A 22,051-nucleotide genomic window follows, 5' to 3' on the forward strand; every position below is an offset into this window, starting at 1 on the left:
CTTTATCGCCACTATATTGTCTTCTGCCATCCAGCCAACCTGCTTTCCATGCTAGTATCTGCCCTTTGATACCACGGGCTCTCAGCTTATTTAGCAGCTTAATCTGTGGCACCTTATCAAAGGCTTTCTGAAAATCTAAGTAAACAATATCTACTGACTCCTTTGACTGTCCAGCTATTTAGTTCTTCCAAGCATTCCAGCAAATTTGTCAAGCAAGACCTCCCCTACACAAATCCGAACTGACTTTGGCCTATTTTATCGTGAACTTCTAAGTACGCCGTAACCGCATCCTTTATAATGGACTATAAAATCTTACCAACCACCGAAGTCAGGCTAACCGGCCTATAGTTCCCACTATTCTGCCTAGCTTCCTTTTTGTGCAGCAGGGCAATTTTCCAATCATTTGGGCCAACTCCTGTCAATATCACTGTCAATGCCTCCACAATCTCCACAGCCACCTCTTTCAGACCCCTAGGGTGCAGTCCATCCTGTCCAGGTGACATCCACCTTCAGCCCTTTCACCTTCCCAAGCACCTTCCCCCATCGTAAGACAACTCCACTAACTCCCACCCCCTGACTCTCTCGAATTTCAGGCATGTTGCTGGTGTCTTCCACTGTGAAGACTGATGCAAAAAAGTTATTCAGCTCCTCTGCCATTTCTTTATTCCCCATTATCACTTCTCCTGCATCAATCTCCAGTGGTCCAACGTCCACTCTTGCCTTTTGTTCTCTTTATATAACTGAAGAAACTCTTGCTGTCCTCTTTTATATTATTTTCCAACTTTCTTTCCGCCCGACACCAATCAGTCTGACAAAGGGCCCAGCCCCGAAATGTCGTCTGTCTATTCTCTCCACTGCCTGACCCGCTGAGTTCCACCAGCATCCTTGTGTTTTGAACATTTTCCCACAGCTTTTTTTAAAATTTAATTTTTAAAAATATTTTTATTAGAAGTACGGTAAGTTACAATAATACACAACACATATGTCTTAATATATTTTTTTGTACCGCTTCATTTTTTAAGCTTTAAGAAAAAGATAGAAGTAAAGAAAGTAAGAAAAGTGCGCAAGAGTCGTGAAGGTGCAAGAGAGTGTTGAGAAAAGAAAGCCCCTTGGAAAAGAAGTTAGAGAAGGAAGTAAAGAAAGAAAGAAAGTAGACCCCAGAAAAGAAGGATAAAGAAAGGAGAAAGAATCGCTCTATTATAACATTAAATTCCGCAGAAAGGGAACTACCAACCATTTATTTATTTATTTTTTAAATTACTATTGCACCTCATGCATGTAATAGTTCCAAAAACGTACACCACGTCTTTTGGAATTGGTCTGCTTTGCCTGCTAAGAGGAATCTCATCTCTTCCAGATGTAGTCTCCAGCACCAGGGTGATCCGCGGCACGGTGGTGCAGCGGTAGAGTTGCTGCCTCACAGCGCTAGAGACCCGGGTTCCATCCTGACTATGGGTGTTGTCAGTACGGAGTTTATATGTTCTCCCTGTGACCTGCGTGGGTTTTCCACGGGAGTCCCAGTTTCCTCCCACACTCCAAAGACGTATAGGTTTGTAAGCTAATTGGCTTGGCGAAATTGTAAATTGTCCCCGGCTTGTGCAGGATAGCGTTAATGTGCGGGGATCACTGGTCGGCGAGGACTCGGTGGGTCGAAGGGCCTGTTTCCACGCTGTATCTCTAAACTAATTGAAAGAGAATGAAAACAGGCCCTTCGGCCCACCAAGTCCACACTAGTCACCCGTTCACACCATCTTCTGTGTTATCCCACTTTCTCATCCACTCCCTATGCACTAGGGGCAATTTTACAGAGGCCAATTAACCTGCAAACCCGCACGTCTTTGAGATGTGTGAAGAAATCGGTGTACCCGGAAATCCACGCGGTCACAGCGAGAATGCGCAAACTCTACAGACAGTAGCTGAGATCAGGATCGAACCCAGGTCTCTGGCGCTGTGAGGCAACGGCTCTACCAGCTGCGTCACTGTGCCACACACTATTTCTTTTTTAGAACAATGGTGTAACATATGCAAATTTCCAGTTAAACCATCATGCCAACCAACAGAGGTTTGGAGAACTATGACCAGGGCCTCTGCAATTACCTCATAGCAACCTCAGATATATTCCAGTTGGACCAGGTGATAGATTTATCCACTCGATTTGCAGCTGGCCTTCTCCGCCTCTTCTTTAGGAATTATAGCCCCCCTCACCCTCAGTCTTGGTGCAAGGTCTTGACCCAAAACATCGAACATCTCTTTGACTCCACAGAATCTGTTTGTCTTCTTTTAGTATCTTCTTCCATGACGAAGGCGAACTCATAAAGTTTTAATTTAGCACCTCAATCATGTCCTCAGCCCGTGGAACACCCGCATTTTATCCGCAAAGACCACCCTGACCTCGTTGCATGCCATTTCAACTCGCCTTCCCATTTCCACGCCGACTCAGCTGTCCTCCACCCTCTCCACAGCCAGGGTGAAGAAAAACTCAAACTGGAAGGATAACACCTCACATTCCAATTGCTTAGTCTACAACCCATTGGCCTGAACATTGAGTTTTCCAATTCCAGGTAACCCACACTCCCTGTGGTCCTTCCTCCCAACCCGCACCCTCACCCATCTTCATGCCCCCCCTTCCCCTTGATTCCCTTTGTCTGTCACCCACTCATACCCACTGGGTCTGTGTCCCCCCCCCCCAAACACTTCCATCTGCCAACCATCACTCCTTATCTAATTCCACATACCACCTTCCTTGCCTATTATATTCCCACATCCTCACCCTCTTGCATCTCCTTTTCAGCCTCTGCCTCTTCCTTCACTCTCCCCCTCACCCTACGTGGCTCTCAACTCTACCTATCACCCACCAGCCGCCCACTCCCAACTCCACCCCTCTCCCACCTGACACCATCTGTCCATCCTATACCTCCACACCTGGTTCCGCCAATTGCTTACCTGCCCCGACCCAACCCAACATGACCCTGCAAATGGGTGAAGTAAGTGACAAAAACACAAGTGTTCATACAGTTATATATTTATTAATGTGGAATGCTTTAGTTGCACAGTAGATTGGATTTTGCATCAACAGTACATTGAAAGGCATTTAGAACTCAAACATGAAGACGGTAATTTTGAAGCAATGATTTGCAGAGTGTGTGGAAGCATTTCTCAGCATGGTGACGGTTGTTCTGTGCTTTATATGTGATTTTTTTTCCTGTATGGTGAAGTATTTCACGTTATAGATTGGAGGATAGATCAGCTATCCTTTGGCCATAGAATAAGTGAGAAGCCAATGTGGTTTGTGAACTCGATTCATCTGGACCACGCCGGTTTACAATGCACACCTCTGAACCGAAGTCTGAAGAAGGGTCTCGACCCGAAATATCACCTATCCAGAGATGCCGCTGAGTTATTCCAGCATTTTGTGTCTACAAAAGGTACAGAGTTGGATATGAAGGAATGTGTCAGATTTAAACAAACTGCATTTTTGGCCAAGCTGAGAAGGCTGGAAAGTGGCCAGCTGATCCAACTTGATCGGCTTTATTCATCCGAGATGATCACTCATCTGCGGCTATTTACAGCGCCGGAGACCTGGGTTTGATCCTGACTGCGGGGGCTGTCTATATGAGGTTTGTACGTTCTCCACATGTCCTGCGTGGGTTTTCCCCGGGTGTTCCGGTTTCCACCCACGTTCCAAATACATAGAGGTTTGTAGGTTAATTAATTGGCTTCAGTAAACTTGTAAATTGTCCTCAGTGTGTGTAGGATGGCGTTAGCGTGCAGGGATCGTTGGTCGACGCACTCAGTAGGTGGAAGGGCCTGCTTTCCCCCTGTATCTCTAGACTAAACCAAATGAAGCAGATAGGCAGCAGAAAGAAGCAAAGTGAACAATATCGAACATTGAACAAATCGACTCATCTCTGGTCTCTTTTAAATCAAGTATTAGAAAATAGGAATGCAAAATATAATTAACAGTTTTAATCTAGTTCAGTCGAGCGCAAATAAACCACCGCGCAGACGAAGCACGAGCTGGATGGTGGACTGAGATCTGATGTTGTAATCTGAGAGCAAGCGGCCATCTTCCAGTTGGTTGCTCTCAAATGTCAGGTGCTGTTGGTCGGGCGTGACCCCTTCCTGCCTATGTACTTTTTGTTTAAACTCCTGCACGGACTCAGAAGGCAGCACGTCGTACGTTGTCATTTTCCCCTTGACGTTGCGGAGGATTATCTGTATGCGTTCCTCCTTCTTGATCAGCAGCATGACCGTGGAGTCAGGGGGGAGGTTATAGTCCCTCAGCCGGCTGTTGTCCCGAAGCTCCACCTGCTGCCCGTTTTGCACCATCAGGCGCTGTTGGAAACCTGGCACCTGAGTTGCTTGGTATATTTTCTCCTTGAGAGCCGACACCTGGATGTTAGGGTCGACATCCAGTTGCAAAGACTCACCGGTCAAATACTTCAACTGGAGTCTCATCTTGCCAAATCACTGTGGAAAAATGAGAAGAGATTAGCATCCTTTATATCACTTGTGAACCAACTATTCTGCATTTATGTAATGACATTGTTAAATCCACACAGTTACACTTAGTTTATTGTCCCGTGTGCTGGATATTTCACATTACTGGAGTACACGTGACAATAAACGAAACTTATTACAAAGTGACTTTTACTTTGAGGTGGGAGGAAAGGTGGCAAATTATTTCTCCTGTGAACCTCGGTTAACCTTACTGAATCCTTCGCAAACTTTTACTGGGCTCAGCACATTGATGCAGTCTAAAAGAAAGCACATCAATGCCTTTACTGCATAGCGGCACAGTTGTAGAGTTGCTGCCTTACAGTGCCAGAGACCAGAGTTCGATCCCGACTATGGGTGATGTCTGTACAGAGTTTGTACGTTCTCCCACTGACCTGTGTGGGTTTTCTCCAGGTGCTCTGGTTTCCTGCCACAATACAAAGAAGTACTGGATTGTAGGTTAATTGGCTTAGTTAAAATTGTGAATTGTCCCTAATGTGTAGGGTAGGATAGTGTGGTAGTGTGCGGGGATGGCGGGTTGTCGAGGACTCGGTGGGCTGAAGGGCCTGTTTTAACGCTGTATCTCTAAACTAAAACTAAGATTGGAGAGACTCTTGCACTTCTGGACGTAGGGGGTGAGGGGTAGGGAACATCTGAAGATGAGAAAAGACCAGGAGAAATCAGGCCTGGCAACAAATGGCCTCAGACAGGATGGTTGCCCCATCGTTGGCTCGGGAAGGTGTGATCAAGACGGATACAATGTGGTGAACTGTGAACAGGTTAAACAATTAGGGTGGAGGAAGGGGGCAAGGGGAAGGGGTGTGTGTAGAAGTTACTTAAAATTAGAGAAATCCATATTCATACTAAATATTAATTAAGCACTATTGACTCTAATTCGATCTTTTTGCACAGAAGTTGAATTCAGTCTTTCAATTCCAATATATTAGAAACATAGAAAATAGGTGCAGGAGTAGGCCATTTGGCCCTTTGAGTCAGGGCCACCATTCAATATGGCTGATCATCCAAAATAAGTAGCCCGTTCTGGCTTTTTCCCCTTATCCCTTGATTCCTTTAGCCCCAAGAGCTAAATGACTCTCTCCATCCAGTGAATCTCACATCCAGTGAATTGGCCTCTGTGGCAGAGAATTCCAGATTCACAACTCTCTGGGTGAGACTCCCAAGGGCGGCTGAGCTGCAATGCTGGGCTTCTGACAGAAGAGGTCCCCCGTGAGCTAAGTTTCGTTTAACACTGCGATTGCATCGCTTCCCGGGAAATGAGAGCAGACTTTCATCAGAGTCAATAGTGTTTTATTGTCATATGTCCCAGATAAAACAATCACATTCTCCCTTTCAGCAGCACAACAGGATATGTAAACACAGCACTCTGTGAACAATGTAATGCACGAGAAAAAGTTAATTGTGTGTGTGTGTGTGATATATAGTTAGTATATATATACACACATATATATATACACACACATACATACATATATACACACACACATATATATACACACACACACATATATATACATATATACACACACACATATATATATATATATAGACACACACACACACACACACACACACACACATATATATATATATATATATATATATACACACACACACATAAAAACAAATAAACAATAATAGTAAATCCGTGGCAATAAAAAACAAACTGCTGGAGGAACTCAGCTGGTCAGACAGCACCTGTGTAGGCAGAAGGATGGTCCCAAATCATAGTCCTGGCCCGAGAAGTCGACTTCCACAGATGCTGCTTGACCCGCTGAGTTACTGGAAACAAAACACTGTAGTAACTCAGCGGGACAAGCAGCATCTCTGGAGAGAAGGAACGGGCCGGGACCCTTCTTCAGACTGAAAATAGAGGGGTGGGAACTAGAGGTAAGTAAAGGGCAGGACAAAAATCAGGGCGTATTATTAATTGTAAAGACCAACGACATTCTGGATCGTATTAAATGGGCCACTCGTGAGATAAGTGTTAAATGTTCCAGTGAGATAAGTGTCTCCAGTGAAGTAGCGGAAACAGGTGTCACTAAACCCGCGAACATAAGAATGTTGGAAGCAGGAGGCCATTCGGGCCGCTTTACTATTGGGGATATCACAGCTGATATTTTATTTCACCCGCAGATACATAGACACAAAATACTGGAATAACTCAGCGGGCCAAGGCAGCATATCTGGGGAGAAGGAACGGGGACCTTTCTTCAGACTGAAAATAGAGATGAGGGAACTGGAGGTAAGAAACGGCCAGGACAAAAGTCAGGGTGTGCAACAGACGACCAAGGAAGTGTGGAGCCCACAATAGACTTGTTGTTGGCTAGGGAAGAGGTGATAGCAGAGGGATGCGAGCAGTGGAGCTCTTAGTCATAAGACGGCTAGGGAGTGGGAGAGGGCGGCGAGACAGAATGCCGGGATTATTTGAAATGAGATAAATCGACGATTATACCGCTGGGTGGTAAACTGCCCAAGCGAAATATGTGGACACAAAAAGCTGGAGTATCTCAGCGGCAGCATCTCTGGAGAGAGAATGGGTGAGATTTCGGGTCGAGACCCTTCTTCAGACGAGGTGCTGTTCCTCCATCGCCCGACGCTAACCCAGTATCACTTGATCTGCACCCGCTGAGTTTCTCCAGCACTTTTGTCTACCTTCGATTTTCCAGCATCTGCAGCTCCTTCTTCATCACTTGATCCCAATATTTATCTACTAAATCTTCGCCTCTCTATGTTATCAGCTGATAATGGCATTTCCCACCCGGTGCGCAGAACGGCAGTAATTTCTTTTTTAATTGTGAATTTGCCCGTGTTCAAAACTTTGAACTTACCAACCGAAGCCTCACAATCCTCGTCGGGTTCGCAAGAAGTCGATGAGAATATGATTGCAGAATATTCTCTGTCTCTTTTTCCAGAGCTCCGCTCTTTGCAAATTCCTCAACCCCCTTGGTTCGCTGGGACACGAGCTTCGATGCACACACCTCTGTCGGCGTCTAGCAGTCGTCTCCTCTCCCTCTGGCCGCTTCCCTTTGGCTTTATCTCCTCTTCCAAGTTTCTGAACGTCAGCGCCACTCCCCCCTCCCTCCGAGTACTCACAGGCTGCTCGCTGCTGCAAAACAAACAAACGTCATCTCAGTTTCGTTTCCGAAATAAAGTCAGCCGCTTTCGGAGCCGCCGGCTATTTCACTTTTGGATTCGTTTCTGACCCCCTGAATCCGAAATACAATAACAGCACAGGGAATCGAAGCTGCAATCAGCTGTTGATCCACCATCACTGCATGCATTTCTTGGTTGCCAAGTAACTGATTTTCGCTTAAATGCAACATGAAAATAACCGCTCTTCGCATCTGTGGCAAGGAACTGCAGATGCTCGTTTAAACCGAAGATAGTCACAAAAAGGTTGGAGTGATTCAGCGGGTCAGACAGCATCTTTGGAGAAAAGGGATAGGTGACGTTTCGGGTCGAGACCCTTCTTCAGACATTGTATTAAGGTTTCAACTGATTGAGAAGCTTTAAGGGGCAGAACCTCCAAGGGTCCCGGGGGATTTGGAGCGAAAATGACACCCATCACGTGCCAGGCTTTGTCCCACCACCTCCGTTTTAAGGTCATAAGGGACAGTAGAATTATGCCCTTCGGCCCATTAAGTCTACTCCGCCATTCAATCAAGGCTGATGATCTACCTTTCCCTTCCAACCCCATTCTCCTGCCTTCTCCCCATAACCCCTGACACCTGTACTAATCAAGAATCTATCTATCTCTGCCTTAAAAATATCCACTGACTTGGCCTCCACAGCCTTCTATAGCAAAGAATTCCACAGATTCATCACCCTCTGACTAAATAAAATTCTCCTCATCTCCTTCCTAAAAGATCATCCTTTAATTCTGAGGATATGACCTCTAGTCCTAGACTCTCTCACAAGTGAAAACATCCTCTCCACGTCCACTCTTTCACTATACAACAGGTTTCAATGAGGTCCCCTCTCATTCTCCTAAACTCCAGCGAGTACAGGCCCAGTGCCAACAAACGCTCATCATAGGTTAACCCACTCATTCCTGGGATCATTCTTGTAAACCTCTGGACCCTCTCCAGAGCCAGCACATCCTTCCTCAGATATGGTGCCCAAAATTGCTCACAATATTTCAAATGTGGCCTTCCCAGCGCCTTATAGAGCCTCAGCATTACATCCCTGTTTTTGTATACAAGCCCTCTTGAAATAAATGGAAGCATTAAGTTTGCTTTCTTTACTGCTGATTAGACTTTCAGATTAACTTTTTGGCAATCCTGCACCAGCACTCCCAAGTCCCTTTGCACCTCCGATTTCTGGATTCTCACCATATTTAGAAAATAATTTCCTACTCCATGCTTTGCTACACTATATCCCACCTGCCACTTCTCTGCCCATTCTCACAGCCTGTCCAAGTCCTTCTGCAGAGTACCCACTTTCTCTACACTACCTGCCCCTCCACCTATTTTCGTATCATCTGCAAACTTTGCCATAAAGTCTTCAATCCCTTCGTCCAAATCATTAATATATAATGTGAAAAATAGCAGCCCCAGCGCTGACCCTTGCGGAATTCCACTAGTCACTGGCAGCCATCCAGAAAAAGCCTCCCTTATTGCCACTTTATTGTCTTCTGCCATCCAGCCAACCTGCTTTCCATGCTAGTATCTGCCCTTTGATACCGTGGGCTTTCATCTTATTTAGCACCTTATCAAAGGCTTTCTGAAAATCTAAGTAAACAATATCTACTGACTCCTTTGACTGTCCAGCTATTTAGTTCTTCAAAGAATTCCAGCAAATTTGTCAAGCAAGACCTCCCCTACACAAAGCCGAACTGACTTTGGCCTATTTTATCGTGAACTTCTAAGTACTCCGTAACCGCATCCTTTATAATGGACTCCAAAATCTTACCAACCACCGAAGTCAGGCTAACTGGCCTATAGTTCCCACTATTCTGCCTAGCTTCATTTTTGTGCAGCAGGGCAATTTTCCAATCATTTGTGCCAACTCCTGTCAATATCACTGTTAATGCCTCCACAATCTCCACAGCCACCTCTTTCAGACCCCTAGGGTGCAGTCCATCCTGTCCAGGTGACATCCACCTTCAGCCCTTTCACCTTCCCAAGCACCTTCTCCCATCGTAAAAACAACTCCACTAACTCCCACCCCCTGACTCTCTCGAATTTCAGGCATGTTGCTGGTGTCTTCCACTGTGAAGACTGATGCAAAAAAGTTATTCAGCTCCTCTGCCATTTCTTTATTCCCCATTATCACTTCTCCTGCATCAATCTCCAGTGGTCCAACGTCCACTCTTGCCTTTTGTTCTCTTTATATAACTGAAGAAACTCTTGCTGTCCTCTTTTATATTCTTTTCAAACTTTTTTTCCACCCGACACCAATCAGTCTGACAAAGGGCCCAGTCGTCTGTCTATTCTCTCCACTGCCTGACCCGCTGAGTTCCACCGGCATCCTTGTGCTTTGAACACTTTCCCCACAGCTACCCATGATCTTTGCCCCTCACCCCAGCCACAGTAACTAAGCAGGACTGGCAACATCTCTGCAGAGAAGGGATGGGTGATGTTTCGGATTATATAGAAACATAGAAATAGGTGCAGGAGTAGGTCATTCGGCCCTTCGAGCCTGCACCGCCATTCAATATGATCATGGCTGATCATCCAACTCAGTATCCCATACCTGCCTTCTCTCCATACTCCCTGATCCCTCTAGCCACAAGGGCCACATCTAACTCCCTCTTAAATATAGCCAATGAACTGGCCTCAACTACCTTCTGTGGCAGAGAGTTCCAGATATTCACCACTCTGCGTGAAAAATGTTCTTCTCATCTCGGTTCTAAAGGATTTCCCCTCAATCCTTAAGCTGTGACCCCTTGTCCTGGACTTCCCCAACATCGGGAACAATCTTCCTGCATCTAGCATGTCCAATCCCTTAAGAATTTTGTAAGTTTCTATAAGATCCCCCCTCAATCTCCTAAATTCTAGCGAGTACAATCCGAGTCTATCCAGTCTTTCTTCATAAGAAAGTCCTGACATCCCATTGAGACCCTTCCTCAGACTGAGTGTCAGGGGAGAGGAAGTCTAGAGATATGGAAGGGTAGGCATGCAGTCAGTAATATTTAACCAGGAGAACAGTAGAACTAGTCGGAGAACCAGGATGGGGGAGGGACGGAGAGAGAGGGATAGCAAGGGTTACTTGGTTAGATAAATCAATATTCATACTGCTGGGTTGTAAGCTGCCCCAGCGAAATATGGAGATGTTTATGAGTTTAGCGATACAGCACGGTAACAGGCCCTTCAGCCCACCGTGTCCACGCCGATCAGCGATCCCCGCATATTAACACTACCCTACACACACTAGGGACAATTCGTTTTTTACATTTACCTCCATACCATTACCCCTTTGGAGTGTGAGAGGAAAACTAAGATCTCGGAGGAAACCCACGCAGTCACGGGAAGAAGATACAAACTCCGTACAGACAGCACCTGTAGTCGGGATGGAACCCGGGTCTCCGGTGCTGCAAGCGCTGTAAGGCAGCAACTCTACCGCTGCGCCACCGTGCCAGCCTCCTCCAATGCTGTTCTTCCAATTTACGTTGGGCCTCACTCTGACAGTGGTCCAGGACAGAAAGGCCCAGGACTGAAATACTACCTGGATTAGTGCGTGGAGTGTTAGCTAGAAGAAGAGGTTGGATAAACATGGATTGTTTTCTGTGGAAATTTGGTGAAGGCAAGCATACCGTTTGCCTTCTTTACCACTCTTATCCACATGTGTTGCCACTTTCAGGGAGGCAGTAGATGCATTATATGTGTTAAAATTATTCTCCATTGAGTTCAAAAATGAATCGATCATTGCAATACTACTCATCAAAGAATCATGGAATGGCAATAGTGAAAAAGCTACTTTTCTTAACAACTAAACCAGGTTCGCTTCTTAATAAACAGACACCACACAACTGTTTGGTAGACCAGTTCAAAACTTTACTTAACATCGGCCGATGGAAGGGAGCGAGAATTCCAGCTAAGTGACCAATATAGACACTTGACTGTCCTCGGTCCCCTTCTCTGAACAACAGAATTACATTGCATTATATAGTGTTTCTTTGTCACCTTAGCACATTCCAGACATTAGTCATGGTCAGAGGTACAGGAAAAGGCATCACATCAAAGGCCTTTTGTCACATGGTACAAGATAACATTGGCCATTTGGTTTACGACATTTTATCTTCAAAGAGATCACCCTAGCTCTTTCGCTGCTTCCTCTCTGTCACTTGGTCCCTCATAAACATAGGCCATTTGGTTTATGGCATCTTACTTCAAAGATGTGACTAGCTGTTTCTCTCTTCCTTTATCGCCTCCTCCCCCATGAACATTGGTCATTTGGTTTACGGCATCTTACTTCAAAGATGTGACTAGCTGTTTCTTTCTCTGTCACTTCCTCACTTGGGAGACAATGTTATAGGATTTATTATCCCACACACCCGCAACCTGAGGCAAGCCTAATTTGAGACTAAATATAAGCTGTAAGCTAGCCCAGAAGCCAATTTAATATTTTCTTATATTTTTAACTAAAATTCGGCTTCATCATTCCATCCTTTTATCAAAATTTTGATAACTACAGTCCTTGCTGAGTATATACGAAAGACCAAAAGCATCTCATCAGACAAATTAATAGTACACTAGTAACACAATCAATTCATAGTGGACAATCGTTCCACAAGTCCCTCCAAACATTTTAAATGGCCACCAACCTCCCCCGGACGTGACACTAAGATACTACCATAGGACAGGAAAAGGATCATAAAAATTGCTCAGCCTTTATTCGGCTTCGCTTGGAATTCCCCGTGTGCTGGTGTAACTGGTTCATGCTTCTCTTGTGTGGCACTGCATTTACAACATAACAATGCCCTGTCACAAATATACCGTTTCCTAAAAATACACCAGTGCCTTGGTTGTGGCAAAAACAGGTAGATTTAACTGGCCTTTGCAGACCTCTTACTGTCTGTAGTCAGAGTATCTTTGCTGCGCTTGTCATGTTTGACTTCAATCTTGTTTAAAAGGAGGTGTGTACCATCCTTTAAATGTGGGTTAGTCCGCAAGCTTGCCAGTCTGAAGAAAGTTCAGTCCATGTGGGCTGGGCCACCCCAGAATAAAGGGAGCATCAATAGCCCATCGTCCATGTTTCCACAAACTGTTCACAGTCAATCAAATGTATCCAGCGACGATGATCTTCAATCTTTACAGCAGTTCATGTTGTTAGCAACACTTGGTTGTTCTTTTCAACACAATCTCAATTTCTTCTTGTCCCAGCACCATCATCGTATAGCTTTTATGGCCTTGGTCACTGGTTTCCAGCAAAAACTCCTCCAACCTGGGAATGTAGATCTGGCAAGACATGGGTTAATTGCCGACCATACATAATTAGTTAATTGCCCAGGGCCTGTAGGTGGCTTCCCCCCACTCTCCAGGGGGTGGACACAGCAGCTTTTCCTGTATCAATCTTGTTCCCAGCTGAGTTTCTCCAGCACTTTTGTCTTCCTTTGATCTGCCAGCATCTCCAGTTCCTTCTTAACACTTCCCTGTGAACTTATTCTTTAATCCAATTATATCCGAAGAGGCTCTCTCCACCTGAATATTCAATTCTCCAAATATGTTCTCTTCCCCAATCTACTTTATCTTCTCACCTTTCATCCCTCATTGTGAGTTCCCTCAAACCCCCTTTTGTAAGTCATAATACAATTTTTCATCTACCATCATTTCCCTCACACAGCCCATGCTTCAACATCTTTTTGTTTGCTTGCAAACAGTAATCTTGCTTCATTTGCGTTTTAAAAGACAACCTCTGTTATCATATCAAAACAATCTTTCCCAAAAGAACTCACTCTGAATCAGTAATCAATAATACATTTTCTTTTTCTCTGTAATTTTGACATTTCCAATCTCATTTAACACTTTAATCGGAATGAGTCTTTTTTTTTTTAACTTGGCTCAAAAGATTTATAATCAACCAACATTTTATCATTCGAGTATAGCTCCGCCCCCCATTCATGCCTGTTTCTTAAAGGAGCACACCATAAACTGTCCCATTTGCATTTTAAAGGACAAACTTCTTAAAGTGACACACAACTTTGCTCATTGCTTTGAATTTCACACATTCCACATCCAAAAAACCTTGTTTTACAAGCAGTACATATACAAAAACATTGTTTTACCAGCAGTATATATACAAAAACATTGTTTTACCAGCAGTATATAATATTTCATCTTCAAAGACATCTCTTTGTAATTTACTTTCCCTTTTTCTGACAAGACTTCTGTTTACCAAAATCCTGGTTACCTAACCCTAATTGGACATTGATCCAGATCATGATTAGTCAGACTCCCCGTGCCTTTTCAGTCTCCCTACCTTATCCTCATTTCTCCATCAAATTTTCCTTCATCCCCAATTTTTTAATAACATAGTTGCCTGTCAGAAAAAGGATTTACCTCCGGGGTAATTTTGTTTTGCAATCCCCATTGACTCTTTCCACCATCCCAGATGCCTGTGGGTGGTGTACACAGTGAAATTGCAGTCGAATATTAAAATGTGCACATTTTTCCTTATTAATAGTGGTTAAAATGAGGACCATTGTCTGAGCTTATGACAGTAGGTAGGCCAAACCTGGGATTAACAACAATGTTACTGTAGTTTCAGCAGTATTATTAGTGGTTGGTAGAGCTTCACTCCACCTGCTAAATAAATCTAAAATCACTAAGCAATATTTATAACACTGGGCCCTTGGCATTTCAATAAAATCAATCTGTATGCATTCAAACGATCGTGATGGCATTGGCGTCACCGCTGAGGGTATCTTAAAATTTGCCTGGATTACTTTGTTGGCAAATTTTACATTCAGAGGCCTGCCACCACATTTCCTTTGTTATCCTATCATTCCCTCCTTACCAGCATGGGTAAGACGAGTAAAAATGTATCAAATACACCAACTTGTCCAAGCGGGGTGTGCTGAATCAATGGCACAGCCCTCTTGTTTCCATAGTTATTATTATATATGAGAGGCGTCCCTCTGTAATGTACAAACCTCCTTCATGTTTGGCAGGACCGTTCTATTTGCTAGCATCTGTTTAGCTGCTGTCACTACGCATTTGGATGTACAGGCTGCCTGTTTGGATACACTATCAGCAACTCATTGTCCTTTGCTATAGGGTCCCCTGCACCAGTGTGTGCAGTACATTTAACAATGACCAGCTGTTCTGGTAGCATCAATGCGTTAAACAAATTATGCACAGAAAGGCATTCCCGTGCTCCCAATCCTGGGGAGCTTTGTAAGGTCAGAACTTCAAGGTATAGGGATGTTACTGACGGAACTGTCAAAGGTAAGGATGCCATTGCTACTGGTAGGGCATAGGGAGGTATTCATCTCCCAAGATTATCTAACTCCTCATCTTCATTACCAAATAGGGTCGTCGTGCCAGACATGAAGTCTCCTCCAGAAGATTTACCAGTACTGGGTTTATTTTGTACTAACCATCACCTGTTTCTCACCTCCTGTCTGTCTTTTAATTTTTTTCTCTTGTTCCTCTGCCCACTGGCATTCTAGTTGCAATACGTTCCATCCTTTCCGAGTGCTATCCTTGTTTCTTAACTCTATCCCCTTCTTACATACAGCATCCATCCAACTTCAAACTCTATACTCTCCTCATGCTTCTTCACTGCGTCTGCGTCCCATGTTTTAATTCCTTTCTTCCATTTCTTTCCCGCCTTCCTTTCCCATATAAATGTCTCTACATTCTATGTTCCCCCTACTGGCCAGGCTTCATCCCCTAACCGTTTGGTCAACTTGTAACTTAACATTCTAAATTTCTTATTATACCTAGGATTCAAATAACACATATGTTGGACTGTTATCCAGAGCATTCCCCATAGATAGATAGAAAGAAAGAGAAAACAGACTTCTTAATTCCGAATCGTTCCAAATATATCAACCAGGCCGACTCGCTACTTGAGACCCCAGTTTCTCAATTTGGCTGACTTTTTAATTCCGAATTGTTCCAAATATATCAACCAGGCCGACTCGCTACTCGAGACCCCAGTTTCTCAACCTGGCAGACTTTTTAAACTTAATATACAACGCCACTTATTTCTCAATCCGACAACTCTTCGGATGTCTCAATAAGCCAGATGCACACCTCAACCACCGTATCTCAACCCGACAAATCACGGATGTCTCAACGAGGCCGATGAGCCCTTAGTAGAGAGAGAAAAAGAGAAAACAAAGAGAGATAGACAGAGAAACCGCTCAAGTCCTTCTTAAAAATATACACAAGCCCTTCTTAAAAATACATGAACAATTCTGTCTTAAAAATACATACACAATCCCTTCTTAAAAAAAATATATAAAGCCCAACTGGTCTTACCTTTGTCTGTTTCTAAGAACCTCGGCAGGGAACCATTTCAATGTCTGCTGAAGGATCACAGACGTTTCCGGGAGTTTCTAGGGAGTCGGTCTTACAAGGGGGCCGATAGAGCTCAGTTATCTCCCCTCCGATCCCGGCAACCTCTGCAACCTCTTGCACAGTCAGCTGTTGATGTGGTCCCAGCGAGGCCTGCATAACTACGCCAACGAAAAAGCTACTTTTCTTAACAACTAAACCAGGTTCGCTTCTTAATAAACAGACACCACACAACTGTTTGGTAGACCAGTTCAAAACTTTACTTAACATCGGCCGATGGAAGGGAGCGAGAATTTCAGCTAAGTGACCAATATAGACACTCGACTGTCCTCGGTCCCCTTCTCTGAACAACAGAATTACATTGCATTATATAGTGTTTCTTTGTCACCTTATCACATTCCAGACATTAGTCATGGTCAGAGGTACAGGAAAAGGCATCACATCAAAGGCCTTTTGTCACATGGTACAAGATAACATTGGCCATTTGGTTTACAACATTTTATCTTCAAAGAGATCACCCTAGCTCTTTCGCTGCTTCCTCTCTGTCACTTGGTCCCTCATAAACATAGGCCATTTGGTTTATGGCATCTTACTTCAAAGATGTGACTAGCTGTTTCTCTCTTCCTTTATCGCCTCCTCCCCCATGAACATTGGTCATTTGGTTTACGGCATCTTACTTCAAAGATGTGACTAGCTGTTTCTTTCTCTGTCGCTTCCTCACTTGGGAGACAATGTTATAGGATTTATTATCCCACACACCCGCAACCTGAGGCAAGCCTAATTTGAGACTAAATATAAGCTGTAAGCTAGCCCAGAAGCCAATTTAATATCTTCTTATATTTTTAACTAAAATTCGGCTTCATCAATAGCACAGAAATAGCCCATTCAGTCCATCGATCTCATATCAATATGAGAAATCAAGCTAGTTCCATTTTCCAGTCCTCATCCCTTAAAATCCTTCAAATTCTTTATTTTCATACAATTATCCAACTCCCATGAAAAATACAATAGAATCCACTCTTCCTGCTTTCCCTAACTGTACATTCCACACCCAAACTACTCATGTATACACCGAACATTGAACAGAACAGCACAAGAACAGACCCTTTGGCCCCCAACGTCTGTGCTGAACATGAAGTCTAGACCAACTCTTATCTACCTGCACATACTCCATATCCTTGCATTCCTTGCATATCCATGTGCCTATCCATTGTACAAAACCATGTTTACTCATATCACTATTTGTTCATTTGCTAATCAACGCCATTATATATTCACACATTTCACAAGTCTTGACACTTTCCTATCCTCCTAACAGCATGTCCAATTTTCATTTCATCTCAAGATTTGAAAATTGTGTACTTGGCCCCCAATACCAAGCCATTAATCTATTTATAAAGGGAACCAGCAATCCTTGTACTGACCACTTGCTAATCACTTTCCTGTACTTAGCCAATTTCCTATCAACACTGTGTTCAATGTTCCGCTACTAAGCTGATACCATTTACAAACGTTTTGCAAGTCATTGTAAACCACACCAACCACATTTTTTTTTTTTTGTTTTTTTGTTTTTGTTTTTGTTTTTTTTGTTTATTTTATTAGAAGTTAATACAATACAAAACAATACAGTGGCACCTAATTTTAGGTGCCAACTATGTCATACCGTAATCCATTCCATGTACAACCTCTGGTTTTATGTTATGAGAAGGAAGTAAGCAAGACAAGAAAAAGAAAACAATAGAAAGGGGAAAGAGTGGAAAAATAGATGGTAGAAAGTAGAAAAATGTGAAGTGTGTATATAAAAAAAATAAATTAAAAAAAAATAAAATAAAAAAAAAAAGGTGGAAAGTAGAAATAGAAGAGAAGGCCCCTTAAAAGAGAAATTTTCAAATCTATATTCGGAGATGTAGATCTATCCACGTCATGAACTGAAATCAGCAATCCTTATGGTACCGCTGCATCACATGATTCCAAAAAGTCGATGAAAGGAGACCAACTCCTTAAGAATTGGTCATATTTATCTATTAGTCGGAGTCTCATTTCTTCAAGGCGTGCTATGTACATCATATTCCTAATCCACATTTTAACAGTTGGTATAGCTGTATTTTTCCAAAATTTAAGTATCAATTTCTTTCCAATTATTAACCCATAATTAAAAAAAACATTTTGGTCTTTATTTAAATTGGTATCTTCTCCTATTATTCCAAATATAATCCATTCCATTTTGGGTTCTATTCTTGACTTGAAGAGCTTTGTAAATATATCAAATATATCACTCCAAAATTTATTCAACTTTGTACATCCTACAAATGAATGTGTTATATTAGCGTTTTGAAACAAACATTTATCGCATCTGGGAGAGACGTTTGGATAAAATTTATTCAACCTCGTTTTTGAATAATATAGTCTATGTAATAATTTGAATTGAATTAAATTATGTCTTGTATTAATAGAACAGTTATGTGTATTCATCAAATACTTTTCCCATCTATCCTTCGAGATCTTTATCATTAGCTCATGTTCCCAATCTTCCCTTAGTGCTTCTGTTGAGGGTGATTCTCTATATAATATATTATTATAAAAGTATGATATTAATTTTTGTGAATCAGCCTTAATATTCATTGCTTCTTCTAAAGGGTCTAAAAATATAGTTTGAAATCTATGTGTATATTTCTTCATAAAGTCACATACCTGTATATATTTAAAATATTGATTATCCTTCAATTTAAATTTTAATTTTAATTGTTGAAATGATAACAGTTTGCCCAATTCATACATATCCCCTATTTTCCTAACCCCCAGTCTATCCCATTGTTGATATGTGTTGTCGATGAGAGAAGGTTTGAATGCGGGGTTGTTCAATAGTGGGGTTAGTACTGATAAATTATTTAATTTCAAGGATACTTTTATTTGTTTCCAAATTCTTATTATATTGTGAATAATTGGGTTCTTCTTATATATTATACTATTCAATTTTATCGGTGAGAGCAGGATCGTTCCTATATCGTGCGGATAGCACTCCTCTTTCTCCATTCTTATCCACTCCAACTGCTGAGTGGAACTATCCAGCCAGTACATTATGTTCTAATATGCACTGCCCAGTAGTAATACATAAAATTAGGTAATGATAAACCCCCAACTTCTTTAGATTTGCACAAATGCTTCCGTTGAATTCTATGTGTTCTGTAATCCCATATAAAATTAGTGATAGTGGAATCTAGTTTTTTAAAAAATATTTTGGAATATATATTGGGATCGCTTGAAACAAATATGTTAATTGTGGTAAGAAAGTCATTTTTATAGCGTTAATTCTACCTATCAATGAGAGCGGAAGTGTTTTCCAAAATTTAATCATATCATTCAGTTTATTTAATAGTGGCATAAAATTGGCACTAAATAATGATTTGTGTCTTCTCGTAATTTGAATACCCAGATACTTGAATTTTTCTGTTGCAATTTTGAAGGGGAATTTTAGTAAATGTCTCGAATCCTGTGGTTTTAAAGACATAATTTCGCTTTTATTCCAATTTATTCTATATCCTGAAAAAGAGCCGAATTCCTCAATTAGTGTTAATAAGGTGGGTATACTCGTTTGTGTATTAGTAATATATAAAAGAATATCATCAGCATATAGTGAAATTTTATTTTTTGAATCCTTAGTGTTATATCCGTGAATATTCGGGTGATTTCTAATCTTTTCGGCCAACGGTTCTATCATAAGGGCAAATAGCAATGGTGATAAGGCACACCCTTGCCTATTACCCCTTGATAAGTAAAATTTTGGAGATAGCGTATTGTTAGTTAATATTCTTGCCGTAGGTCTATCGTAAAGTAGTTTAACCCATCTAATAAAATTCTCTCCCATATTGAATTTTTGGAGTACCTTGTATAAATACTGCCATTCTACTTGATCAAATGCCTTCTCTGCATCCAGCGTGACAACTGAAATATCTTCATTGTCCTCATTATGAGAGTACATTATATTGAAAAGCCTTCTCAAATTATTAAATGATTGTCTTTTGGGTATAAATCCCGTTTGATCCGTATTTATTAAATTGTTAATATAATTATTTAGCCTTCTAGCTAGAATCTTTGCTAAAATTTTCTGATCCGTATTTAGTAGTGAAATAGCTCTATAAGAACCCGGTTCATCTAAATCTTTAACTTTTTTTGGTATAAGTGATATTGTTGCTTCTGCTAGCGTTTCTGGTAGTTTATTTTCGGTATAAGCCTGCATGTATAAATTGAATAATCTTGGTATAATTGACTCCTGAAATCTTTTATAAAATTCATTACTAAAACCGTCTGGTCCTGGGGTCTTCCCATTTTTCAGTGAGTTTATTATTTGTTTTATTTCTTCACTAGTAATCCGTGCTCCTAATTGCTCTTGTTCTAAACTAACCAACCACATTTCAATCACCATTACACTCTATTGCTTTATCAGAAACTATCAAGTTAGTTGGATCCAGTTTGCTGTAACAAATCCCTGCTAGCGCAGTGACTATCCGAGTGACTTCTAATACTGTCCCTGATTATTGTTTCTAGAACAGTCTCCAGCACCAGGGTGATCTGCGGCACGGTGGTGCAGCGGTAGAGTTGCTGCCTCACAGCGCTCGAGACCCGGGTTCCATCCTGACTATGGGTGTTGTCAGTACGGAGTTTATACGTTCTCCCTGTGACCTGCGTGGGTTTTCCACGGGAGTCCCAGTTTCCTCCCACACTCCAAAGACGTATAGGTTTGTAAGCTAATTGGCTTGGCGAAATTGTAAATTGTCCCCGGCTTGTGCAGGATAGCGTTAGTGTGCGGGGATCACTGGTCGGCGAGGACTCGGTGGGTCGAAGGGCCTGTTTCCACGCTGTATCTCTAAACTAATTGAAAGATAGAATGAAAACAGGCCCTTCGGCCCACCAAGTCCATACTAGTCACCCGTTCACACCATCTTCTGTGTTATCCCACTTTCTCATCCACTCCCTATGCACTAGGGGCAATTTTACAGAGGCCAATTAACCTGCAAACCCGCACGTCTTTGAGATGTGTGAAGAAATCGGAGTACCCGGAAATCCACGCGGTCACAGCGAGAATGCGCAAACTCTACACAGACAGTAGCTGAGATCAGGATCGAACCCAGGTCTCTGGCGCTGTGAGGCAACGGCTCTACCAGCTGCGCCACTGTGCCACACACTATTTCCTTTTTAGAACAATGGTGTAACATTTGCAAATTTCCAGTTAAACCATCATGCCAACCAACAGAAGCTTGGAGAAGTATGACCAGGGCCTCTGCAATTACCTCATAGCAACCTCAGATATATTCCAGTTGGACCAGGTGATTTATCCACTCGATTTGCAGCTGGCCTTCTCCGCCTCTTCTTTAGGAATTATAGCCCCCCTCACCCTCAGTCTTGGTGCAAGGTCTTGACCCAAAACATCGAACATCTCTTTGACTCCACAGAATCTGTTTGTCTTCTTTTAGTATCTTCTTCCATGACGAAGGCGAACTCATAAAGTTTTAATTTAGCACCTCAATCATGTCCTCAGCCCGTGGAACACCCGCATTTTATCCGTAAAGACCACCCTGACCTCGTTGCATGCCATTTCAACTAGCCTTCCCATTTCCACGCTGACTCAGCTGTCCTCCACCCTCTCCACAGCCAGGGTGAAGAAAAACTCAAACTGGAAGGATAACACCTCACATTCCAATTGCTTAGTCTACAACCTATTGGCCTGAACATTGAGTTTTCCAATTCCAGGTAACCCACACTCCCTGTGGCCCTTCCTCCCAACCCGCACCCTCACCCATCTTCATGCCCCCCCTTCCCCTTGATTCCCTTTGTCTGTCACCCACTCATACCCACTGGGTCTGTGTCCATCCCCCCCCCCAAACACTTCCATCTGCCAACCATCACTCCTTATCTAATTCCACATACCACCTTCCTTGCCTATTATATTCCCACATCCTCACCCTCTTGCATCTCCTTTTCAGCCTCTGCCTCTTCCTTCACTCTCCCCCTCACCCTACGTGGCTCTCAACTCTACCTAACACCCACCAGCCACCCACTCCCAACTCCAC

General features: G+C 42.6%; 1 protein-coding gene across 1 annotated transcript; it reads right to left on the reverse strand.

Moving 5' to 3' along the window:
- Positions 1-3,732: 3,732 nt before the first annotated feature.
- Positions 3,733-7,589, reverse strand: LOC116987558 (polyubiquitin-like). The gene is made up of 2 exons (XM_033043683.1): positions 7,347-7,589; positions 3,733-4,470 (listed from the first exon to the last, which is right to left on the reverse strand). The coding sequence occupies exon 2, from the start codon at positions 4,456-4,458 to the stop codon at positions 3,976-3,978; it is 483 nt and encodes a 160-aa protein (XP_032899574.1). The 5' UTR covers positions 4,459-4,470; positions 7,347-7,589; the 3' UTR covers positions 3,733-3,975.
- Between the last annotated feature and the right edge of the window lie 14,462 nt (positions 7,590-22,051).

The sequence above is a fragment of the Amblyraja radiata genome, chromosome 25 (genome assembly GCF_010909765.2).
Source record: "Amblyraja radiata isolate CabotCenter1 chromosome 25, sAmbRad1.1.pri, whole genome shotgun sequence".
In the NCBI taxonomy this organism is placed as follows: domain Eukaryota; kingdom Metazoa; phylum Chordata; class Chondrichthyes; order Rajiformes; family Rajidae; genus Amblyraja; species Amblyraja radiata.